This window comes from Urocampus carinirostris, chromosome 2 (genome assembly GCF_059441175.1).
Source record: "Urocampus carinirostris isolate Australia breed hairy pipefish chromosome 2, RoL_Ucar_1.0, whole genome shotgun sequence".
In the NCBI taxonomy this organism is placed as follows: domain Eukaryota; kingdom Metazoa; phylum Chordata; class Actinopteri; order Syngnathiformes; family Syngnathidae; genus Urocampus; species Urocampus carinirostris.
Window position 1 is genome coordinate 49,904,386 of NC_142350.1, and position 27,296 is coordinate 49,931,681.

Genomic DNA, 27,296 nt, shown 5'->3' on the forward strand with positions numbered 1-27,296 from the left:
TTTGAACCCTACATTTAAAAATGAAAAAGCTGGTATTAACACAGTAACAACAAAGTAACAACATAATAAGTTATTTTATATAAGCTGTTTTTAGAAATGCATATTAAAGTGGTAGCTTTTTGTGCTAACGAGTAAGAAAAAAAGTAGCACTCAGCTTTAAAATGGTTGGTGAACACCGATCTAATCAATTGCGTTGCGCTCCTCCAATTTATTACATTAGCAAATTACATTTTGCATCACCATGAAAAGGGTCTATTTCCCTGAAATATGCACTGATGCTTTTCCACCAGACCTTCTGTGACATAAAACCATCACACATACATAATGGAATCACAGCTTTTAACTCACAAGAATCAAACAATGGACCTTTTTCTCCTAAAAACTCCCTGACACCATTTTTAAAACGTCTGCCGACCGTATGAGCTCAAAGCGCCATAAGGCTGATGTCTAGGCACAGAACGTACATCTAAGAAACAAGAAAACAACCTCGTGGTCCCAAAGACGTACAAGAAATGCTTCGAAAGGTGGAACCAGGCATGCATCAAAGAAACCAAATAGAACCTAACCAGGATGCTAAAGTTATCCCGAAAACAAGAAACACGCAAAAAACCCACCAAGTAAATGAACGTCACATCATAAGATAATCAGTTGATAATAACCATAACAATTAGAATAATCATCAAGAAGAACACTCCATCATATTCAGAACAACTATAGGAACATTTAGCACTGTGGATAGGAAGATGAGTCCAAAGTCCGTTTGTAGAGAAAAGCGAGCGACGGGATTCCCTTTGTCGTTAAAAGGAAAAATAAAACGTCATCCAGTTCGCCAAAAACGGTTTCGTTTGTGCAAATTTTCAGTCCCTTTGCTCCGATTGGGTTATCCTCAATGCGGCGTGACAATATCAACACAAAAATCAAGAGCATTTTATACAGTCATATGGAAAAGTTTAGGGGCGCCCGTGATCGTTTTCCCGATTTTCCTTTCTGAATCATAAAAACCGTGGCAACGTGGATGCCTCTAAACAACTCGAAACAAACATGGTTTAACATCATGGTCAGGGGAAGGATAAAAAAGCGGGCTTGGATGTTTCAGCTGTCAGTTTCCATTATGAGAAACATAGTAGGGAAATAGAAACTCACAGGCACAGTTCTGGCTGATGCAAAGGATGCTTAGATATATTATTGCAGACAAACATTGATGTTTGAGAAGTAATATGACAGAGGATTTGCAGAAAGTGTTGTTTTGTTGATCTGAATACCTTTATTGGAACACAAAATTTGTTAGAGAACCTCGTTGTCCCTTGAAGCCAGTCACGAGAAAAGTTGGCTGGTTGCGACTCACTCTCCTGTTTGTGTCTTCTCTTAAGAGTGGCAACATGGGAGCCTCGCAACAAGATGGTCCGAAAACAAAGATTGTTCAACATCGTGGCTTGGGGGAAGGATATGAAAAGCTAGAGCAGAGATCTCAGCTGTCAAGTTTCCAAAACAGAGTGAGAAAATACAAGACTCACCGGCACTGCAGAAATAGTCATAATTGTATAAGTTTTCCAGTTATATTATTTGCATTCTTCCAATCATCACATCAATATTTTAATCAAATTAATAATTTAGTGGCATCATTCATATATTCTAATGTACCGTATTTTCCGCACTATAAGGCGCACCTAAAAGCCTTTATTTTTTTTTCAAAAGCTGACCATGCGCCTTATAATACAGTGCGCCTTATTTATGGATCAACATTAAGTCGCAAAGTCTTCCAACTGACTTGCAGCCGCCGACTAGATTTTCCCCCGAACGCCAAGTAGTCCGCGGTGTATTAAACTCAATTCCAAGTGTTTATTGTCATATGCACAGTAAAGTTGCGAGCGAAAAAGAAAATAGAAACTAAGGAATGGTTGGCATTTCTTGAATCCCAAGACTTTAACCTTCCGAATGATGGAACGATGCATTTGAGTGACACCGTACAGACACCGCATCCGCACGTGTTCTCGACACGTATTAGCGTCTTTGCAAGCTTTCGGAATGTTAAGGGGGTAATCAGTTTGACTGAACTATCTGACTGTTTTGTCGACGTTCCCATTGTAGCGCCTTATAATCCGGTGCGCATTATGTATGTCAAAAATAGGACCTAAAACTATTTTTTCGGGGTGCGCCCTATAACCCGGTGCGCCTTATAGTGCAGAAAATACGGTAGTTATTTACTTCTTGTTTAATTCACTCGTCGCCACATAGTATCCATTTTTTCCAGTTATGCAGTCTTTACACCAGTGTTTCTCAACCGGTGGGTCAGGACCCCAAAGTGGGTCACCGTTTTTAGTGGGTTGCAGGCCTTTGCCTTGGCAAAATAATGTCGAGATAAAAAAAAAAAAACTGAGGGTCGATTACACTCCCCAACAGTAGACGGCGATAATGCCCTGCTTCTTGTTCAGTCAATGAGTGCAACTGACAGGGACCACTTCTCATTTTATTGTGATTTCGTTGGTCTTGTTTCCTTTTTCTGCCCATAATAGTGGGTCCCAAGAAAGTTATAAATAAGGGGGAGGAAAAGTGGAAAAGAGTGACAACAACGATCGAGTTGGAAAATGGTGTACTGCATGAGTGTCTGCCCCTGAAGTACAGTCAATGGTTTGAAAATGTTATATTTTCACCAATATATCAATCTTTATTAACTACATAATCAAACAATCATGGATGTTTAGGTACATGATTTTTTAATATTTGGAATTTCTTTTAGCATGTGGCTATTTTAAAGCCGTGATAGGAGGTTGCTTAAATGTGAGTATATACGGTAGTTGAGGTCATTTTATTTTTTGAAAACCAAAAAAGCTGTATACATTATACCATCTATTTCTTAACCTTTTTTGGGTCACTGTTGTCTTTAGGGTTGAATGGAGGGTCCTGAAGTTAGACCTTTTGACAACCACTGCTTTACACTGTTCTGAGTGGTGTACTGATTTACTGTTGGGAGGGAGGCCTTGAATCTTATCAAACCACCTACAGGATTCACTCTAGACAAAGGACTGGTTAGAAACTAGAATTTGGAGGATTTTCCACTGCCTTAAGTTTGGTTTTCGTTATAGCTCGCCATGTTACGCCCCTTTGGTATATTAATGATTTTCAGCCATTTTGTCAGCGCACTTGCAAAAGCATCCTGGCATTGTTCTCACAAGCCCAGAATATTCGCCTTTAATTTGTCAAGTCACATTAATTTGTATAGCCCTTGGTCACAAAACATCTCAAAGGACTGCACAGGCTAAAATTATACCATCCCCTTATCTTAAACCAACATGCGGGCAAGGAAAACTCAAAACCTCAACATGAGGAAAATAAGAAACCTTGAGAAGGGGCCTCACAATTTTATCGCAATAAAAAACGTCAACGAAACTGCTTAACCCCAGCGCTTGTTTTACCCATCTGGTCTTGCAATCCAGATGTTGATTCAAACTGTCAAGAACCGGAGCAGGATCAGGACCCAAATGCGTGACGTTTCTGACACAAGCGTTTTATTTTACGGGGTCATGCATGTTAGGCAGCAGTCTGGCGTGGAATGAAAGGAAGCCAGAGGCTGACGAGATCCATACCAATTGCCCAAGCAGATATCGGACAGATGGGGTTGATACCGGACAGGACGGGACAGACAGGATTGATATCAAAAGAGGATATCGAAAATAAACAGGACTGACTTGACGGGAACCAAACTGGAAACCGATATTAAACAACGGGACGGACAGGATTGATATCAAAACAGGATATCGAAATTAAACAGGACAAACTAGACGGGAACAAAACTGGAAACCGATGTTAAACAGGACAAAATAAACGGGAAAAATACCATACAGGAGATACCAACAGGAAACAGGACTGAGTCAAAACCCACATCTTGCGGGGCAGAGGTTCGTTGACGGACTGACAAATGAAGAGTGAGAGCACTGAGCTTAAATAGACTGAAAGCCAATCTGGCAACGAGCCGCAGCTGGCGCCACACAGGAAGGTCCAATTGGGCGCCATGGCAACTGTGACACAAACATGCAGAGGAAGAAAAGGTCTTTCCTCCTTTAGTATCCTTCCCCTCAACCAAAACTTTTTGTATTGAGGTCATTTGACAGTTGTTTCACGGCTCCCGTGTTGCCACTCTTCAGAAATGGAAAAATGCTAGTTAGTTAGCAACTAGCCGCCTTAAATACCCTTTTTCGTGAATGACTTCACCTTCGCATGTAATGAGCTTACCAAACAAATTTTGTGTTCAAATATTTAGTGATAAAAGTATTCAAATTAATAAAACACGTGTTTTGTTTAAGTAGTCATTAACCAGTTCCTGTAAATTTAAAAGACTTAATTTTTCTACTCAAAAATCACAGAGTTTGTCTGCTGTATGATATATTTAACCATCCCTCTCCTCTACTTATCCGTACTTTTGTTTGGCCTGCCTATCTGGGCCTTAACAAGAACTGTGCCTGTAGATCTTCCGTTACCTCGCTATGTTTCTCTCAGTGGAAACTTGACAGCTGAAAACTCTGAGCTACGATATATTTCACTGAAATTGCAGATCCCAAGAACCGATCTTTTGTTAAGGAAAACCTTAAAAATGATCAGGGGCGCCCTAACTTTTTCATACAACCGTATGGACCACGGATATCACATACTACAGTGTATAAGGATAGGATAGCCCTTAGTATTGATAAGCTTCGTTATTGATGTCGCCCCGCGTTATGAAACAGCCAAGTCTTTTCACGGGTTTCGAATGGGCTTCTCCATTTGGCCATCTTGACTCTTGCCTGTACAGAATATCGCTCGCCGTTCGGAATCCAAACGTTGATTGTCTGACTAGCTTCCTCTGTGTTCTTGTTTTCTTCTTCTTTGTATTTCCATAAAATGGCTTCGAAGGACGCATGTTGAGTACGTGCAACGTTCGTTTGTGCTCTGTTTGAATCCGTACAAAAACTGAAGAAAAGGATCATCTTCGGTTACGTTAAAGCAAGGTGACGATTCTTATGTACGGCGGGTAGGAAAAGTCTACACGCCCCGGTTCCGATGCTACTTTTTTTTGCAATACAGAGAGTTTTTTTTTTTTTTTTTACGGAAGACAGTAGCAATAGCCTACTGGAACAGCTGAACTATATTCGGGATTATGTCAGAGGCACTTTAAAAGTTAGCAGCTAAGTATTTGAATGTGACAGTTTTTGAACAGTCACATACCTAAATGGAATAACGTGTGCTTACTTGTGCAACCACGTTATATTTAAAAAGTAGACCTCCAGGATATAGCAACTATACCTGACGACATTTTTATTTAAATTATTTCCAAAAACTTATGACGAATTGAGTCTCCAAGACGCCTGTCTGCTAATGCTGGTCTGAGAAGCAGTACAGTAGACCCCCGGGATACAGCGACCCCGTCTTATGACTGAAAGCTGCTCAGAGTCCTCAATGCTGCTCGGACAACCCAGTTGGTTTAGGGATCCATGATCCATGAACCAGGCATTAGGAAGGTATTATGTAATTGCCATATTTTTCTATGCCCCGCTATATGGCAATTTCCCTTCGCCATCCCCACTTCAGAACTGATTAATGCCGTATCTCGGAGGTCTACTGTAGTTTGTTTTAATTTCCCCTCAGGAAAAGACTACAATTTTACTTTTATGGTGTTTAAATGAGTCATCTTGCGCTCATGTTTTCTACAAAGGAGCATTTGAACTGGAGTGTGTAGATTTTTTAGTACCCGCCATAACCATGGCTCTTGGTTATTTGGTAGCCCATTTGTTTTTTGTAGTCTAATCCTGATTTCAAACAACGGGACCCTTTCATCTTGGTCTCTTCTCAGAGACTTTCTCTTTGCTAAGGTCACATGGGAAACTCGCTGACCTGGAATCGTGTTTTCCTGGATCCGTCCTTTATCTTCTTGGAAAGTCTGACAAAAGTCACTCTCGCTGACGGAAAAGTCAGTTTCCGATTCGCGGCGAGGTCAGACCGACGTCTCGTCGCTCACCCACGAGAATGGTTCCGAGTGATGAATCGTTGTAGGCGAGGGCTCCGTTCTTTATAAATTCCCGATCCCACGCGGCCTTTTTATCAGTCCTTTGATTCTCTCTGTGTGTGTAAACTGTATACGAATCTAATATGGCTCCTGAGTGCTTTTTCGTCTACTGTACATGGACGCTAGCGCTCTGTGCAAGTAATGGCACTGCTGTGAATATGGCAAAGATGGCAAATTCACTTACAAAATATGGCTGACGTATGCGATTACACAACCGGAGCGCTCCTGACGTTTTAAGAAGTGGTCGTATGATCCAAGCCGTTTTCACAACAGCGCTAACTAAGCTAGGCTAAATAAAATTCGCTACTCTCCAAAAAATTGAAATACGGTTGCCTTTTGGGGTGGAATTTCAGAATTCATACTCTGGACGTTTACATATAGGGAATTGGAAAGAAAATAACCCAGTTCTGATTTTGTAAAGCCATGTTAACGTGCACAATAACACCACTTGGTTCCTAGTGCGATTGTGAATATTCCAATTGCAATTGTTGGGTTAGTGTACTTTCATTTTCCGCCTTCCAATACTCTTCTTGTGTGGACACAAAGTTTCCCTGGGATATTTTTATGCCCCCAAACCACTCTGGGACTTTAAGTACAGAGACGAATGAAAAATGTTTAAACCTGATTAAAAAATGCCAAAGGTGTATGAATCTACATACTGTAATCCCTCGTTTAGCGCCGTTAGTAAGGTTTCAGAAAACCAAGCGATTTGTAAAAATTTGGAGAAAGCAACCCCTATTTTTAACACGCACTCTGTCTGCCCCCGCTTACAGCAATAGTCGACTGGGGATATAGGATGGCAGTTGCACACGGATTCTATTTATTCTAAGCGGAAAAGACAGAAAAAAAGAGCAGCCTTATATAACGTAAATTTTCTTTTTGCACCCAGCTCTTATTAGTAGTCAATTGGGGATAATGGATTGTTCCCAAAACAGTGCAGTTGTTTTCATGATGGCAGGTTTTAGCAACCCGAAACAAAAAATGAAAAAGCACTCTGCCAGCACCTGCTCTCTACGATAGTCAACCGATGATAATGGATTGCAGCTACAACCATGAATTTCTTATTAGGATGGCGAGGATGAAAGCCTCCCAGGGCAGCTTGGAACTATATGTGATCTAGGATAAAGGGTCATGGCTACACAAACGCAACTTACTTTTTTGTGGACGGAACAACAAAAAAGCGTCCAGGCCCAAGAAAATTACGCTCTGCTGGTCTTTGCTCGCAGTAATATGCAATTGGGGATAGTAGATATAGGCCAAGTGAGTGCAGTTAATTTTAGGCGGCGATAGGGGCAAAAAAGAGCCGCCAAACTCGACAAAAATACGCCCATCGCAGTATGTGATTGGGGATAATGGATTGCGTTTGCACAAGTGCAGTTCACTTTATGGTGGACAGAACGGCATGCCTCCAGACAAAAGTGCGTACTGCCGGTCCCCGCTCAAACAATACGCAATCTACGATAATGGATGGTGGCTGCTCAGGTGCAGTTCATTTGAGGTGGAAATACAGTAACTGCAAAAAAAAAATGGTTCCCAGGCCCACAAAACGTGCACTCTTCCGTCACCGCTCAAAGCAATATGGAAATTGGGAAAATGGATTGCTGCCGCACGAATTCAGTTCACTTTATGGTGGAGGGACGGCCAAGCCTGGCCCCCACTTGCGGCAATATATCGGGGATAACTGATGGGGGATAATTGATTGTGGAATATTTTCCCACCGTGATGCACTGAAGTAGCGAGGGACTACAGTACTTGTTAGAAGAACTAAACTATTCTCAAAAGTTTGACTTCAAATTATGTTCACCTTTAAAGGTTTGAGTACATTTCTTGAAATGTTACCCCCAAATCCCTACTCCTTTCTTTTTTGGGGGGTAGCGTATGTTATAAATCATCAATATTGTATTTCTAGCAGCTGTGAATCTAAGTTAAAAGCAGACGTACCTTCTGGTCCCGTGGCGAGAGGTAAGCTCATCAGGCACTACGCTCCCCCCATCCCTCCTCACACTGTTACCTCATTTTTGCTCCCCGTCCTAATCCCCTGACTACCTCCGCCCCCGCCGGCCCCCCCGGGCCCCGCGCCGCCGCCCCCGCCTGGAATAAAATGCAACTGCTCGATGGTGTTTTGCCGTTTGCTGGCGAAAGCCATCCTGCGGGCGTTGTGGCCCCCTAGCGTGCCCGTACCCATCACCACCCCAGCCCCCGGCCCCTCCCCCGCCCAGCCCAGATTCCCACTGATGTGGCCGGTCATGCCCGGATTCCTCTCCTGCTCCCTGCCGGACGTGGGGTGAGAGTTCATCTTGATCATGTGGTGGCGGTCCAAGGAGGGCGTGGCGCATACGTTCTGCTGAGACTGGGCCTTCTGCTGGCGGGGCAGAGTGGGGACGCCCCCACCCGGGTGGGCGTACGGATCCATTACACCCATCCTCTCTTCCAAGTGATCTGGGGACATCAGCATCCGGTCTTGTCTCTCCTGTCTCTCCTGTCTCTCCTGTCTTTCCTGTCTCTCCTGTCTCTCCTGCCGGTCTTGGGTTTTGCGAGTGAGGGTCTGAGTGTTGGAGTTCTTCCCCGAAGCAGCCATGGCTTTGTAGTACTGGTGCTGCTGGTTCTTGGAAAGACGAGAGAGGGTGCCCGTGTTGCCCGGCACGTCGCCCATGTTGAGAAGCTGGTCACTGGATTTGACTTTTCGTGGTTTGGAGAGCGTCTCGTAGTTGGGGTTATACTGCATCTCTGGGGGTTCTAGAGGGTACGGGTTTGGTGTGGGTGAGGCGGGCATGCCGGTTGGCGGGGGCGGGATCCAAGGTCTGGCGGCGTGCCTGGGGAGGGTCCCTCTGGCGCTGAGGGTGTAGTCCCCACCCCAGTGAAGGTGGTGTTGGGAGGACTGAAGGGCCGGCTGAGCGGTGTGAGGGCGCCGCTTGGTGGTGCAGTAACCGGAGGAGTATTCATCCAGGCCTTTTTCTAAAAAACGAATAGAATAGAATAGGTCTTAAATGTCATTGATATCAACGTGGTGAAACATTGTGTGAAATGAGATGAGACATGGCCTTCCATGGTAAACATGTAAAAAAGACTTTAAAGAGAAAAATAAGATAAACGACTGTCAGAATAAATAGGACATATTTACAACATTTTGCCTAGATCAGGCCCGTTGGATGATTTATTCCAAATCGCCATAAATTTTTAAGTATGTCAAAAAGACAAGGCTCTAGCTTTATCTATTAAAATCTATGATTGTTTTCAATATTTTCAAACCAAATGCTGGCCCCAAACACGAGAGGGGAAGGTTGAGTTTTTAAAGCGCGGTGAGTTGGTTCAGGTATAAAAATACACTCACTCAATTGTTAAAATAAAGCAGGCAACACATTCAATGCCAAACATAAAAATCTTTGTCCCCAATTGTTTGTGAATAAATGCATACACACCAACTTATTTTTATCACACACTCTATTTTTACACGAAAAAAAAATATGTGCCACTTTGAAACCGGAAGTTGCACAGTTTTACCAAAACAGAAATCGAACGCTATTGTTGGACGCAGAAAATAAAGCAGCCATACACTAAAATACTAGTCTCGAGTCGAGACTCTATTTTTGTCTGTTTTGTTCTATTTTGTTTGTTTTTGATGATTACATTTGAAAAAGTGGTATATTCTGGCAGGTATTAAATGAATGATCATTTAATTTGATGTTATTTCATACATATGTTCATCCTTGTTTGTTGATGTTTTCTCTTTAGATTCAGGTTAATTACATGGAACATATCAGTTAGTTTTGCAAAGTTTTTGGTCATTTAGTCAAGTTCTGTACTCAGGCACAGGCTGCGGGGGTCCTGAGAGTGAGCGCACCAAGTGAGTGCATGTGGAATGAAGGACACCATAAGCGAGGTGCAAACTGACATGGCGAATATAAACAAAGCTAATCCGAACGAGTAAAATAATAAAAAGTTAAAACCAATATATACTGGATTTTATCATTATCCAGTGAAGTGTGCAACATAAATATGCTTTTAAATAAATTGTATGTCCTGAAAAGTGATCCTTATTTTTACTCAATGTACCTGTAATTTGATTATGTCTCTTTTTCTGTAACTGTAACGAAAGACAATTATATATATATGTTTGTATCCTAAATATGTAACGCCGTTACATGTATTCCGTTACTGGGCCCAAGTTGATTATTACTTAAGTAAAACAATAATAATTGTAGTACAAGTAGTGCGATAACATTAGCACCAAGGAAAAATCCCAAATAAATCGTATGATTAAATTTTTACAGTTGTGTGCGCTTGTTTAGGGTGGTGATGCCCCCGGGGGGATGATCATGATAATGATTCCTTTGTCCACACACTTACCGAGCCGTTTAAGCGAGGAGTATCGGTTGAGTTCAGGCTTGGTGGCGCTTTCGTAGGAGGGGGGCAGCTGGGCCAGGTTGTGCAGGGAGTGATGGAAAGCGGGTTGGGATTTGGTGTTGTTGTGTTTACTGGACAGGAGGGTTCCTCCCGCCGCCAGCTGAGCATTGTTCATCCGAGGGGTACGTTCTGTGAAGGGGAAGGGTGTGAAATGAGATTTGCTCCTCTGAGTATACAGAGTGTTACCGTCACCCGTTTTTCAGTGCAGTATGATAATTGTCTGCAATAATGGAGTGGGCCCATCCTGCTTACATGTCAAGTGACAATTATTTCTGCGGGCCCTTAAGGGCTACATACGTTTTCCCAAATCGTGGTACCGTATTTTCTGGACTATAAGTTGCAGTTTCTTTCTAAGTTTGGCTACGGGTGCTACTTGTAATTCTGGTGTGACTTATGTGTCATATTATTATACAATTTCTTATGTTATTTTCACACTAAACCTTATGTGTGAAATTATGAAGCCATTCTTACATCATTTCACATGTTATTTTCACACTAAACCACAATAGGGCGCTCTAGGCCTGTGTTAATAATTTCAAAATTGCCGTAATTTAAAGAGATCTGAGAAGGGCTGAACAAAAATGGCACCAGAAAGAAAATGATATACTGCAGATTACAAGATGCATATGCATTCGAAACTGGTAATACAGCAGCAGAAAGAAAGTTTAGAGATAGCGAGAAACTTTAAAGGGACTGGCGAAAAGCAGAGGTTACAATAAGTCTAGAAGTAGAGAAGATGTAGAAGAGGTAAACTTGTTAGCATGTCTTTATGCAAGAGTTATCTTAACAACTCTTAAGATGTTGCTTCATTACTGACATTATCGGGTAGATAGATAGATAGATAGATAGATACTTTATTCATCCCCGAAGGGAAATTCACTTTTCCAGCAGCATCCCTAAGCTGAGAACAATCGAAAATAACTGAGAACAATCGAAAATAACACGGGAGCTGCTGGAGTGGCTGCCATTCGTGACGGCGCCGGAGAAACGATTCAATTTGAATCATGTACAAACAAACAAACAATCACTTATAAGCAGTGTTTAATTAAGCTTTATAAAAAAAGGTCAACTTGCACACAATAGTGTTAATAAGTTAAAGATTAAGCGTCAAATTTTACTCTTCTGGCAAAGTTTAAGTGATTATTGTGTCCTTGTAAATTGTGTCATAATAATAAGCATAGTATATGTCTTTAACTCATTAGAAAACAGCAAACAATGAAATCTTCATGATGAAATGACATAAAGCATGCCACAGCAAGCTTCTGAGATCACTGAGAGCATCCTCAACATGATCCTCATTGACATGCTCACATTTTTGCATCTTAATGCAAAGTTCTCAAAGAAGGAAGAGTGAGCGAGTTAGTGAGCAAGGGTGATAGTGGTTACTTTTTGCTTGTTAATGTTGAAAATCACATATGACTTTTTTAACAGCAAGCACAATGTGAGGTTTGAACAACCCTTCTCGAAAATCTTAATAGCAATCAAGCATATTCACAATTTCATTATATAACATCTTTGTTAGTGTCAATAGATCGGTCCAGGCCAAAGTCGATTATTTTTGGTCTGTGGTTTGAACAAATTTATTGACACTAAAAACAGAAAACAATCATGACAATCTCAACAGCAATTAAGCACATTCACAATATTATATTCCAATATTACGTTTTTAACAGCAAACACAAAGTGAGGTTTGAACAAACCTTCTCGAAAATCTTATTAGCAATCAAACATATTCACAATTTCATTATATAACATCTTTGTTAGTGTCAATAGATCCGTCCAGGCCGAAGTCGATTGTCCTCGGTCTGAACAAATCCACCGACACCAACAGCAGCAAAACACAGCCATCAAGCATATTCACAATTTTTTTATATCTGACAATATGACGTGACGATATGACGTTTTAACATTTTTTCCTGACATTTTCAACATCAATTAAACAATTTCAGAGTTATTTTCTTTTAACAGTAATTAACCAGCGTGTAAAAGGCAATACTATTGTGTATGTTAGTCATGTAGCGTTAGTATACTGTAAACCTATTCAGCCTGTGGTTCTCTAATTTATTTTTATTTGAAATTGCCTTTCAAAATAATATATATAATTTTGGTGTTTTATTATAAATTTCCCCCAAAAATGCAACTTATACTCCAGTGCGACTTTTATATGTGTTTTCCTTCTATATTATGTATTTTTAGGCTGGTGCGACTTGTAATTCGGAGCTATTTATAGTTCGGAAAATACAGTGTATTAATAGTTTATCCATGGGTGGGAGATTGTGATTTTCGCCAGAAATAGTTGGTTAAAAGAATAAAGTTGTATTATTATTGTACCCTAATTCAGGTTTTTATTGTAAATAAAAGAATGATTATCAATGAAAAACATGTAAGTATAATATTAGTGAAGGTTAATTGAGCAAATATTTCTGAAGTACAGTCAAGAAAATAAGTATTTCAACACCCAATATTGATATTTTTCCCACTTAGAAATGATGGAGAGGTCTGAAATTTCCCTCGTAGGTGCATGTCCACTGTGGGAGAGATAAACTAAAAAAAAAAAAATCCAGAAATCACAATGCAAGATTATAAGTATTTGAACATCCAAGGAGTGGCTTTGTAAGAAGCATATCAAGGTTCTAGCATGGCACAGCCAGTCTCCAGACCTGAACCCAATCAAAAATCTTTGGAGGGAGCTCAAACTCCGTGTTTCTCAGCGACAGCCCAGAAACCTGACTGATCTGTGTGGAGGAGTGGGCTAAGATCCCTTCTGCAGTGTGTGCCAACCTAGTGAAATCCTATAGGAAATGCTTGACCTCTGTAATAGTAAACAATGTCTACTGTACCAAATATTAACATTCATTAACATTTGCAGCTATATCACACAAATAAATCGTTTTAAAATCATGCATTGGGATTTCTGGAATTTTCTTTTTAGTTATCTCTTTCACAGTAGAAATGCACCAACAATGAAAATTTCAGACTTTCTTCCGAAAGGAACCCATCAGACCGTCTGCGAACCTATGCTCTCAGTTAGGCAAGCTTTTGTACTCTCCGACACTATCCTGCCCTGTTTCCTGCCTGATACCAGTTGCTGACCTCTTTTCTGGACCTGTTTCTGCTTTTGCTCCTCCGTCCCGGCCATCGACATGTTTTTCTCGCTGCCATTGACTACCCTCGCTCGACACGGAAGTACTACTTCCACGTTCCTGCTATCTGTTACTTGTGACCGACGATCATCGGAGCGTGTATGCAAGCACTGTTCTCTTTCTTAATAAAAACTGAGTAAAACGAACGCTATTGGGTCCCGTCTTCGTTCCTGGTCTGTGACACTAACTGCCGTGACAAATCATTGACCTGATCTGTGTCTTTAAATACATGATTAATTCTTCAAAATTCACTTTTAAAAATAGCTTAATATTTATATATTTGTAAATTACTGTTTGCCTTGAAACAAATCTGATGTTTTAGTGCTTAACTTAGCTTATTTTAACCCTACTTTTAATAATGACAACATGGTAATAACACGATAACACAGCGTGGCTCGCAGGATGTTCTGCAGGGGACAGGAAAGCCCTACAGAGGATCATCAATACAGCCCAAAAGATCACTGGCTGCCCCCTGCTCAGCCTGGAGGACATTTCCAGCTCTCGCTACCTCAGCAGAGCTTAATACATCCCGTAAGACTCATTAAATCCCAGCAACCGCTTTATCCGACTGTTACCAGGCCGACGGTTCAGATCCCAGAAGGCCCGAACGAACAAACCGAGAGATAGCTTCTTCTTTGGGGCTGTTTATACCTTAAACCACAGTTTAGGAACAGAGTTTTAGGTGCAATATCCCGGTTGTGTATAGTTCTTATTTTAGATGTGAATACTTTATAAAGAGGTGAATATATTATATTTTCATATTAATTATATTTTATATTTGTATATTATGATGATTGGAATGCAACTCTAATTTTGTTGTAGCAATATGATGATAAAAGTGATTCTGATAACATAGTACCAATATATTAATAAGACAATATGTGAATCAACTTTTTTTACTTGGATCAAAATAAAGCTGTTTTCCATTGGATAATTTTGTTTTCACCTCATTCCATTTTGTCCTCATATATTATCTTCACATCTAAAAGGAAACTGTTAAAATTTACGAAAAACCCTCAAAAATCCACTAATATTCTGAAACTACATTTTTCTCTGAGTGTAAGGGTTTCTTCCAGTATATAAACGTATTCCCCTGCAATAATATTACCGCTTCTCGCTTTAGATTTTTCAAATGGGGTGTTTTGGGGGTTACCTAAGTAGCCCATAGACCGTTTCTGAAAACAGCTAACCAGTGTTGTGTCAATTTGATTTTCTGAGAAGTTGACCGAGCCTATTTTAACTCTACTAAATACAACCTGGTAATGACATAGTAGTAACATAGTAACAACGGAGTAATAACATGATAGGTTGTTATTTTGAAAAAGGTATTACTTACTGGTAGCTAATCGGTAACAAACAAGTTGCTCACAGTTTTAGAAAATGTGATTTGGTTTAAATCCACCTGTAATAAATCCAACCAGGTTATAACATAGTAATAACATAGTAACAACCTAGTTCTAATGTTACAATTTGTTATTTTAGAGATGCATATGAAACTGGTAGCCCTTCGTGCTAATCTGTTATTTTTAAAAAGTAGCTCTCGGCTTCAAGAAGATCGGTGACCCTGGCTTCAGATCAAGTCTTCTACGTCCTAAATCGTTGTGGCCTTACTTACCGATAGTGGCAGTGTGTTTTGGGCTGGAACTGGACGTGTGGATGAAATTGTGCTGCAGGTTTCCCACTGTAAATAAACAAACACAATGCTTCATTTGTTTTCAAGCGCACTTGACATCCTTTCGCAGGTTTTTCTAGTGACCGCGTCATGAATGCTAATTTGTAATCTTAATCAGATCTCTTGTTGAAAAACGTGATCGGTCGTTTCGAACGACAATACGATGGGTCATTCATTGAAAAACGTGACGATAATCGCAGTCCTTCTGCATTCTGAATTCACACGTTCTCTTTTCAACAAAAGTCGCATGTTTGCGTTATTAAAAAGTTGTGCGCCCTCACATCTGTTGTCCTTGCTTGGCAGTCCGGGGGCGTAGAGGTTTTTGGGGGGCCGCCCGAGCGTCCCCTGGCCGTCTGTTACGGTAAGGGCCACACTGTTGTTCCTCTCGTCCTGCTGCACCGGGTTGGACTGGTGCCGAAGCATGTCCACCAGTGCTCTGCAGAAATTGAAAAATAAGAAATAAAGAGGGCAGTTGGTTACAGGACGTTTTAAAGAAGCAACTTAGCGGTACAAATGAGGTCAAAGGAAATGAAACGGGTTAGGCTAACAATATTTGATACAGCGATACACGACCATAATATGTTCGGAGTTGGTGTTCCAACACCGAATTGTTCCAGTAATGAAACTTTTTTTTGCGGATATGAAGTAATGTTATTTGTTTTTGAATGTTCCTACGCTTTCCCAAGTACCCCGAATATACATAAATCGCCTCTCTCTCTGCCTGTCTGTCTCTCTCTCTCTTTCTCTCTCCCCCCTTTTTCGGTCTGTCGGTTGCTCTGTTTCACTGTATCTTTCCCTCTCTTTCTCTCTTTGCCTCTTGCTTTGTCCCTCTCTGTCTCTCTCTTGCTTTGTCCCTCTCTGTCTCTCTCTCTTGCTTTGTCTCTCTCTGTGCCCTTCTCTCTTTCTCTCTCTCTCTCTCTCTCTCTCTCTCTCCCTCTCACCACTATCTTTCTTTCTATGTCTTTGCGTCTCCTTTCTCTTTCCCTCATGTGTTTTTCTCTACGTGTCTCCGTCTTGTGTGTTTCTCTCCATCTGTCTCCCTCTCTCGTGTGTTTCTCTCTCTCTCTCTGTCTCTCTCACTGTTTTCCCTCTCACTCTCTGTGTGTCCCTCTGTCTCTCTCTTGCTCTCTGTGTCTCTCTCTGACTATCTCTCGGATTCTCTATTACTAAGTATCTATTTGTTATTTATCTGTCATTTACCATTGCCATCTCTCTCTCTGTCTCTCTCTCTGTCTCTCTCTCTGTCTCTCTCTCTGTCTCGTTCTTTCCGTCTCTCTCTCTGTGTGTCTCTCTCTCTCTCTCTCTCTCTCTCTGTCTGTCTGTCTCCATCTCTCTCTCTGTCTCTCTCTCTCTCTCTGTCTCTCTCTCTCTCTCTCTAAGTATCTATTTGTTATTTATCTATTATTTCCCATTATTTATTAGCATTTGTTAAATTAATAAACCACAATAAAAATATATTATGGTTTTTGTATTTAGGCTGCTTTTCTATTATAATACAATCAAACAAAAGTATATTTTTTATATTTATGTATCGATTATTTATTCATTGTTTATTTTACATTTAATTTTTATTATTAATGTATTATTTTGTTTCTAACATGCAGTGACGCCTCCCCACCACAACCAAAAGCCATAATTTGGGGTTATTCAAGTAAGAATGTCAGAGGAAAATGAAATACTTACTTTTACACTTTGGTGTATTGTGTAATATTTGATGTTACTAGTGATTTAATGTGCATAGTCCTTACCTGTCCAGTCAATATGTTCCTAAATTGGAATAAATGCATAACTGATGCTAAAACAACAATATACTGGCCAGTGCTGTGGCCAACACATTTGTAGGGTGTTTGTGGGCACCCCTGGCCAAGTGGTTCCACTGGGCACGACAGTTTTTTTTATTCCGAGGTGGGGCATGACAGAAAATATTTGAACAACACTGCCCTAATAGCAATTTACAACCAAGTAGTAATTTCCTTAACCAAGAATTGTGACTCACACACCAAGACATGAGTCTCTGCAATAATAACAAGCTGAGTTAATGAACATTTTTCCCCGACATCTTCGATCAATACTGCGCATGATTATATTTCGATTGTATGTGTCCTAGATGGGTGTCAGTATATAAACGGCGAATTATCGGTTGCTTCCGTCAATCCGAGGGCAACATACGAGCCGAGAAGCCCAGAGGAGTTTTTCTGTCTCTTTCCAGCAGATGACTAACAGAAAGATTGCGAAGGCAGAATGATGAATCTGGGTCACTCATTGAGTCCTGAAAACCTAATTTCTTCACATCATTCATACGCAGATGTGTGGAATAGCCTGAGGTGGCAAAAGTACTGGCTATTTATCCACCGAGTAGAAGTACTTGATACTGGTTTGGAAAGATACTCGAGTAATAGTGGAGTTCAACGTCTATATGAGCGTGAATACGGAGTCATTTTCACAGGACAGACATAAAAAAAACACAGCAATAGATGTATCCTTGTTAACCTATTCACGGCAATTGAAATGGGTTTTTCACACCTATAAAAGTCACTGGCAAACACATTCAACTTTAAGTTTATTTAGGTTTTTGTCTTTCAAACCTCAATATAGTATCGCTAATATAAGTTATCAAAACGTTATCAACTGCTATTGTCCTTGAGAGGGCAATGGAGAAGTCTATAGGATGTGATCCAGCTGGAGCAAATGAGAAATAGTATACAATTGACTCCAGGATATGGTAACCCCGCCTTATGGCATTTTCGCTTGATGGTGTGGAATAAGATGCTTTTTGGACCCTCTTTACAGCGGTTTTCCCTCTATAAGACATATAGATCAAATTGTTTCGTGTGAACAAACATGTTCTGTGCCTATGTGTATGCCTGTCTGATATTGGTCATATGAAACGCCGGTGTGCTATTGATGTGTGTCACAGCGTTGTGAAAATGACGAAAACTGAACAAACTGCCTCCCACAATGCCTTTCTTTTCATTCAGAATCGTGTATGCTCTGTTAAGAATCAGCAAATCAGCAATACAATGCCGTCGTTCTTTACTTTATTTGCTATGGGTTCAAAGGCTTGAAGTGATGATAAAGGGGGAAGCAAAAACATGATTATCAAGAAATATGAGGAAGGCCCACATTTTCTTCTCCCTAATACGGGAATAACCTATCAACAATTGGGACTATTATTACAAATATGGAGGCGATTAAAGCAAATACATTTTCCAAGGCCATGACAATCCTCACAAGTGGAAAGTTTTAGAACCAGTTATAATTTTCCATCGCTGTTTTCTCCCCCTGCTACTCCAGTCGACCAGATCCAAATGTAACGTTTCCTTTTAAATGTACATTTATTTATAATGTTATTTAATCATATGGACATATATGACACTTAATTTGTACGGAGTATAATGCATTTTGTTTTTTTAATGTTTTTGTCTGGGATACAGGAAGTTCAGAACGCATTTACTTATTTACATAGGTTTCTATACCCCGCAATACAGCTATTTCACAGAGGATCCCCGCCTCTGAATAGATTAATGTCATATCCCGGGGGTCTACTGTATATGTAGAAGGAAAGATTAGAGAGAAATAAGAAATGGAGTGATAAAAAGTGTGATACACAATTACAATCTTATGGATTAAGGAAAGGCATCTATATTTGAGGGATATTATCGTGCTTGTTTTGGATGTTTCCCTCCTGATCAAATGATCAGCTAGTCGGCAAGGGGTCAGCAACCGAAAATGTTAAAAGAGCAGTAACAAACTAAAAAGACAAAAAACAAAAATGTCTGGTCTCGTAAAAATACAATTTAAAAATTCAAATAAGCCTTTTTTGAATAAAACATTAATTATCACTGATTTCATATTTATTGAAAATATTTTACAGAATCGAAAAAACTTTAAGACTCAGTGCTTTGTGTTTGTCTTCCTAAAGGAACCAGATTTTAAAATATATAATTCTTTCTTTATACGTTTCCAAACATTTTTGAAAAATTTCCCAGGAGCCTCTAGGGCAGCGCTAAAAAGCCGCATGAAACTCTAATGCTGTAATTTGCTGACCCCCATTCTAACCCGAAGCCAAAACCCTAGCCCCCTAATCCAAACTCTTACACACTAACACAAACCTAAACTCCCCTAACCCTAACCCCTTAACCCTAACCCCAACCAAAACTGGAACTCCCTTGACCTTAAGCATCCAACCCAAACCCTAACCGCTTAATCCTATTTCGGCAGCCTAGATGGTAGGGCGCCCGCTCTGAGACTGGGAGGTCGCTGGTTCAAGCTTCGGCTGAGTCATACCTAAGACTTACAACATTGGTACTCATTGCCTCCCTGCCTGGCGCTCAGCATTAAAGGTTGGAATTTGGGGGTCTGGTCACCTAATGACTAAAAAATGGCCGCGCCCTGTTTGGCTGCGGCTGCATCGGCCCGCTGCAGTTTAACTATACGGGTCAGTTGTATCGACATTTCGTTCTGTGTGCATTGTTACAAAGAATGACAATAAAAGTAAATTCTTTCTTTCTTTTCTTCTCTAACCCCCAGACCCTAATATTTCAAAGCCTAACCGTCCAATCCCTGACCCTCACTTCTAACCTTTAACTTCTAAACCTACCCCCCTAACACTAACCAATCATTTGAATCGGGTGTGTAAAAGGGGAGAAACACGCAGACAAATGGTGAACAAGAATTCGGTAGCGCTACCTTGGCATGTTTAGGTCCCTCTGGATGGCCTCCTGCTGGACCTTATTGAAGACCACCTTGATGCCCACAGCCACTGCCACCATGAAGACAACCACGCCGCCAATCACGAAGCCCGTGTTGTGGCTTTGCTGCTTCAAGGGATCGAAATCTGGGTCCGAACCCTGCTCCTCTTCAGTGACCAAAGCATTGGAATCTGTTCTGGCCCAGGCGGGCGAGTCGTAGTTCTTGCAGCTGTCCTGGTCCAGCTGGCGGTTCCGGTCCGGGCAACAGAAACGGTAGTGGCAGGTGCCGCAACAGTAGATGAAACTGTCCTTGGTGCAATTAAAGGAATTGTCGAAGTGGCCCATTACGTCGTAGTAGCCCTGGCAAACGTCCATCCATACGTCAATGAGGCGGGGGGCCACCTGGGCGGCCCCCAGGGGCGGGGCCAAGGCTTCGGAAGATGTCACATTTTTGGGGAACATCATTTGGGCCATCGGTTTGGGGGGCGTCTCTAGGACTCCTTCTGGGAGGGTTTCAGGAACTCCCTTAGGGGAAAGGTCGGGTGGGGTAGGGGCGGCTGACAGAAAGGGCGGGGCAGGAAGTAGAAAAAGCAGGGCGAGGAGGCGGAGCTTGTTCGCGGGCGTCATTTTTACATGACTATCAACGACAAAATCTGACGCGAGGGAATTCCGTCACAAAGCTTTCAAATACTTCGGTTTACGGACCAAGGCAGTCCTTTATATACCTGGACAGATAGCGGCACTTGAACAGCAATTTCCGCAGTTTACGAAAAATGGCGACGAACTTTCGTTAAACATGCTCGAATTTTTTCCTGACCAGGTTTGTGAGTATCATTTTTTTCGTGAGTTTCTTTTTTCTTTATAAAAACGATTCGATGATGAAAAATCCAAAGGAAGGGTTGCTGTATGTCGGAATTTGTAGAAAATACATTATAAACATGGGGGAATATTGAACATTTCAGGGACCTTACAATTGAGTAAGTATACGTGCCAACCTTTAGACATTAAAAAGCAATGGATTTTATTCGCACATACGAATAAATTGTGATTGTTTAAAACCAGAAGTGAGAAACTTTGACCCAAACGTAAATCTATTGCGATCGTGGGAATTGTTTATTCACCCATAAAGACTTTGTTCAAAATAAAGCAGCCGTAAACTAAAATACTAGTCTCTTTTTTTAACGGGTTGGCGTTTTTCAGGGAAGCAGTATTCTTACCCGTAAAACGGTCGAGTTGGTGAGTATGAGTAAGTCGTCGATTCCGTCGTATAACCGATATTATCCGATATTTCTTCCGTAAAAACGGTATGGCACATTCAAAATTAGGCACTCGTTCCGATTTCTCATCGGCGCTTTGTAAACAAAGACTGTCAGGCTTCAAGGGAGCCCGCCGGAGACTCCCCTCGCCGCGGTGAATTTTTTACGGGCATATCTATAGACGACACGCTGTACTTTGATGCTTTTTTCTCCGGATTTTTTGTCCGGCACAGGCTGTAACTGTGAAGGTTCGGCCGGTGGGTGATAATGAGGGAGCTTTTAAGTGTGAGGAAGGACGCTAGCGCTGGAAATTAGGAGCACGGCCAGAAAGATGCGTCGTCCTTCCGCGCTTCCAAATTGCCAAGCCCATTTAAAACCGGGGGTGACTAATTAAGCGTGATGAATGGCGGAAAAATAAATGAAAAACTCCCTGATTTGTCACTAGGAAGCAAGGGAGAAGGGGTGGTGAGGGAGATCACTTTTGTGGAGAAATATGTAAATGCGGGAAAGTTATTGTGTCGGAGGTGCCGGCGAATAATAAGACGGTGGCAGATCCGTCTCCCGCCGGAGGGAAATATAATTATATGTAATTTTTTAAAATGTGCAGCGGGGAACGGAGGCACATATGGATGGGTGGGGGCTTTTGGAGGGTGATGTGAGGACTGATGCAGAAATCTCTCTGTAAGGAAATACAAAGGAAACATTAGGTCAGCGGTTATAATCGCTCAATTTTGTTAAATTGATAAAGAAATCCTGATTTTGGAGGTCTTGTCATTTTTCTGTACACAAAATTTTTTTTAGCAAATGAAAGGAACATGCATGTTCCCATGTGTTAAGTTTAAACAATAATGACCACTCACAATGAGAGAAAAGAAGACATCAATGGTGTCAGGACCAGAACTGAAACAGGACCCAATTGCGTTACGTTTCTCACAAGTTTTATTAAAGGAAAGAGGAAGAGCTGCGACCACGATACGGTGTTCGCTAGGCGCGAGAAGCAAGTCGCTCTCGTAGTCAGATTGTGATCCGAACACGGAAGTGGATCTTCCGTAGCGAGCGATGGCGGTGTCAAGGATGGAAAAACAGGTTGACAGTCGGGACTGGAGAGAAAAAACGTGGTCGGGGTCAAAAACGGGTTGTAAGTCGGGACGGGAGAGCTGACGTGGTCAGCATCAAAATGGGTCGTAGCCGGTGACAGACAGGAGCGAAAACGGGAGAGGTGGGAGTCAGGGTCGAAAAAGGCTTGCCTAGTATACACTGAGGTTCGCAGACGGACTGACAAAAGGGGACAGACAGGACTGGGTACGAGTACTGATCGGGAGCCAATCAGAAACCGCGGCAGTTGGCGCCAAAGGAGCGGGCACAGCTGAGTCACCTCTGTAATCATGACATATGGATTTTGACCTTGCAAGGAGGACTAGGAAAGAGCTATCAGATAAGAGAATTCCTTACCAACCCTAAAGTCTTCCTCTGAGCCCTCTCTTTTTTGTTAAATATTCAAGGTTATGAAAACCAGATAAGCACTAAAGGGTGTAGATATCAAAGAACAGCTACATGACTGGCCGATAGCGACAATGATGTCAGTCAAAACAACGAACAACAGTGTGCAATAATAATCAATATAAAAAAACTGGTATCCTAAGAATTCTCAGTTACAGGTGACCAACATTAAAAACAGAATAAACGTATCACAATGGTATCGGTATTGATAACAGTTTGAGTATTATTCCGAAGAAAAACATCCATACTAAAAATGTATAGTCTTGTTCAAATTCATACATTCAAGTGGTGTTTTTTTTCCCCCAAGACAAATCATATTTTCTACACTATAAGGCAAGAAAAGTCCTATGTGATGTATTTTTCACAGATAGGGCGCACTCGACTGTAAGGTGCACGGAATTAGAACTACATTAAGAGCAAGGGGTGCATCCAAAAGTATATGCAGTTAAAATAAAATGTATTTCATAAAACACACATTAACATTAAGACATCTGGTTTTACCACTAAAATCATTCACATGTTCACTACAATAGGGCACTTGAAGACCAATCTTTTTGTTTCTCAAAGGCAGAACAGTTACTTTATGCAATGTCATTTAATTGGAACTATGCTTTTCCAATTTTCATACCAGTCAACATGTACGGTTTTGCCGTACAAAGTACGTTTTTTATGCATTTTAAGACGAGTACGACGTACAAGGAAATCTGTACGGAAAAACGCAAATTTGTCAATCGCATGCGTCTGCCGCCTGGGGATTTCCCATCATGCATCATTCCGAATAAAAAAAATATATAGTGTACGATTATTTTGTATTTTGTAAGGGAAAATACGACAGTTTGTACGGGCATGGAGCCCTGGAGCGCGACAGGTATGAATTTTATCCACCTTTTTTGTAGTATATGAGGCACACCTGACTATAAGGCACACTTTCAGGTGAATTAGGGGTTTTTAGCTACGCCTTATTATCATGATGACTGTTTAATTTCACCTGTGCCCGCTCTGATTTGCTCCCCTAATTTGTCCTACTTAAGTTCAGTCCTTTCACTCGCCTGTTGTCAGTCCGTCAGCAACCTCTGTTTCTACAAGTCAAGCATTTTGACTCTGACTCCCCGTCTGTCCTGCTTTTTTCACCCGTTTTTCACCGGTCCGTTCCTGATTTTCCCGTTTGTCTCTGGTTACCACCGTTTTTTTGACCCCGACCACGTTTTGCTCTCCTGTCCCGGCTATCGACCTGTTTTTCCGTCTACGACACTCCGATCTCCCACTCCAGAAGATCCTCTTCCGCATTCGGAACACGATCCGATACTGTGAGCGGCTTGCTTCCCACGTCCAGCGAGCCTCTCTTATCTCAATAAACTTGTGGTTAACGTTACGCATCTGGGTCCTAATTCTGTTCTGGTCGTGACACTTATAGTCCGGAAAATACGGTAATTTGGCTTCGACCAGCCAATTGGAAGACGCTCAAACGCTGACAACATCAAATCTGATTGGTTAAAGAAACAATCGAGGTCAACATTATTGACACGGCACTTTTTAAGGTGACGCTTGTCGGAGTAAAAAGAACCCAGCAAAATGGGGAAAATAATCAAATACAAATTTATTAAACAAACAATAAATCAGGGTTGAACATCTTGTTAGCACCATAAGATTATCCAAGTAGCCTGCAGAGTAGTTCTGAAAATGTCTCAACAGTGATGCGTCATTGTGATTTTCTACGGAATTTGATTTCAACTGTGATGTTTTAGTGGGCAACCGAGTGCAATTTAAACTTCCTTGTAAAAACATAGTAATGACATAGTAATAAAATAAATTGTTATTAGTAGGCCGTATCCAGCTGGCTCTCAGCTTCAAAACGGTTAATACGTGACTGTTATTGTTCCACCAATGTGTCGGCATATGTCCTGCATCGTCTTCCTTTTATGTTGTGTTTAGTAAGATTTAATTAGTGTTTCGCCATAGATGGCGTTACCTTCCTTTCATGTTTTGTTCTGTTACATTTAGTTAATGCTCCAACTTATTCTGCATTGTCTTCCTTTCATGATCTTGTTCTTTAAGATGTAGTTGGTGTTCCTTGGTTGTTTTATTCCTTTATTTCATGCGTAGTTAAAGGTAGTATCCCAAATGCAGGTATTCAGTGTTGTCTTTTTTTGCTTTTTGTTCAGTTAGACATAGTCTGTGTTCCAAAATGTCCTGTGTTGTCTACCTTGCTTGTTTTGTTCTGTTAGAGCTGGTAAGCATTTCAAAATATCCTGCATTGTATTCCTTTCATGTTTTTGGATATGGTTAAGGTTCAAACATATCCTGCATGTTTTTGCAGTTATGTTTAGTTTGTGTCATATATGTTTTCTTCATTTAATGTTGTTTGTTCAGTTAGAGTAGGTATTCCAAGATATAATTTGTCGTCTTACTTTCTTGTTTTTGTTAGGTATTCCAACATATTATTTGAAGTTTTCCTACCGTTTTTTGTTCGGTAATAGTCAGTATTCCTGCATTGTTTTGTTTTTTCATGCTTTTGTCCCATTGGAGTTCTGCAGTGTTCCAACATATTTCGGTTTTTCTTTCTTTCTTTCAGGTGTTATGTTAAAGTTCGCGTTCCAACATATCCTGAGTTGACTTTCTTTCATGGTTTTCTTTAGTTATGGGTTGAATTAGTGTTATTTTTTTAAAGTTTTTGTTCATACAGTCAGTGATGACACATATTATGCTTTGTCTGTTTTTGTTCGGTTAAAGCTAGTTGGTGTTCAAGCATTATATTTAATGGTCTTATCGTTATAACACTATAGTTGTTCTGTCTACGTGTGGGAATATTTCTTGTTTTGTTCTCCTATCATATTTAGCTCTGTTGGAAATGGTTGGTATTTCAACTTATCACGTCTTCTCTTTCTCCGTGTTTTGTAATGTTAGAGCTACTTACTGTTCCCACTTAACATCCGTTATTTCTCTTCTTTTGTGTTTTGTTCATTTAGATCTAGTTTCAACATTATCTTGCAAGGATGCTCGCCTGTGCCAGAGTAGTTTTGGTGTCTTTGAATTCTGAAGATCGGAGTAAACTTTGTTTTCCTGATTTTGTACGCTATCCAATACAGATTCTATTCACTGCAAATAAATCCTTTTCTAAAACCTAATTTTATGGGATCTGCTTCTCCAGCCTCACCGGAACCTGACAGAGCCAGGGAAAGGGATTGAAACGAGCACAAAAGCCAGCCGAGGAGGTACTGGAGCAGAGACGGCCGCGAGTGGGAGGCCGGCGTGTGGGCGGCTGGCTACACAACCAAGCGCATTTCTCGCTGCCCTTAACGGCACAAGAGCTGCAACATTGAGGACGCGCATATTATAGGTTGCCAGAAACAAAACCGCCACCGTGTACTGTACGTGCAAGAAGGAGAAAAAAACACGAAAGGCCATTCCTTAGCACCCCTTTGCAGTCATCTTTCTCTTTTTTTTCTCCTCGTTCTTTCTGCCTTTCTCTCAGATTCTGTGCGTGGGTTGAGGCAGCTAACTCTCTCAGAATAGCACTGCAGAGCTGTCTGTGTGACGGGGAAGGAAGCAAAACCGAAAAGAAAAACAGATAGAAATGATGTGTTTTGTTCTGGGGAGGATAGTCACTTTACACAAAGTTCATGAGGGTTTTATTATTATTATGGTAGGCGACGTTTTGTTTCCTAGATACATCACTTTGGCCTCCAGGAAAAGCGGCATTGCAGCAAGGGGGGGGGGGGGGGCTTAGGGGTGACGAATAGCACACATTGACAAGTGTGAACATTGCACACTTACGCACAGCCCACCAGGAGAGAAGAAAATCAAAACAAGAGTTAAAAAAAATGCGCGTGAGACGGTGAGAGAGCCACACCTACCCACTTTTACGCACATGCGCCGCAACAGGTGATTGTCACCAAGCAGCAGAAAACATCCCAAAATTTGATTAAAAATCATATTTCCGTGACGCCCCCCCCCCCCTCCCTTTTTTGAAGCCCCTGTGCAATAAATGAGTGACGGCGATTTTGACACCCCATCAACGCACCCACGCATTAATTAGTAGGAACTTGTAACGGGAAAATGGACATGACTTGCATGCAGCTAGGGGATGGAGAGGAGGGGGTCTTTGAGGGGGGTTAGTTGCTGCTGTGAGTGCGTGGGTGTCTTCTCGCCGGTGCGTCTGCTTTTCTGCGAGGAGTTTTAATATATATTTTTATATTATCTGTATGCACTGGCGCTGGTTTCAATCACTACTGAAATAAGTATTTGGTTGTGCAAAGGGAACGTGCATGTGTTCGTAAAGAAAGAAAAACATATAATACTGCTTGCAGAAGCATGCACTGATACTAAATATGCAAATTATGCAAAAATATAAATAAAAGTGCAGCGTCGTGTCTTACCTGCAAGGTTCGACGCCGGAATCGGCGCACTCAACCTCCGCGTCTCTCACTCAGACAGGCAGCCTGTTGTTATTGAACCTGCACAATGATCCGGATCCTGGAATCCTGGATCTGGATCCAGACCACCTGTTTTTTTCCTCTGTCCTCTTCCTCTCTCTCTCTGTCGCTCTCCCCTTTTCTTTCCTTCTTGTTCAATTAGAACGACGTGTCGCAGGTC

The 27,296-nt window shown here is 41.2% G+C and overlaps 1 protein-coding gene across 1 annotated transcript; it reads right to left on the reverse strand.

The window, feature by feature from the left end:
• shisa7a (shisa family member 7a) lies at positions 1–27,296 on the reverse strand. Its single transcript, XM_088326947.1, has 6 exons — positions 27,080–27,296; positions 19,946–21,882; positions 15,538–15,692; positions 15,200–15,265; positions 10,385–10,570; positions 1–8,992 (listed from the first exon to the last, which is right to left on the reverse strand). Exons 2-6 carry the CDS (start codon positions 20,572–20,574, stop codon positions 8,037–8,039), a joined length of 1,992 nt encoding a protein of 663 aa, XP_088183073.1. The 5' UTR covers positions 20,575–21,882; positions 27,080–27,296; the 3' UTR covers positions 1–8,036.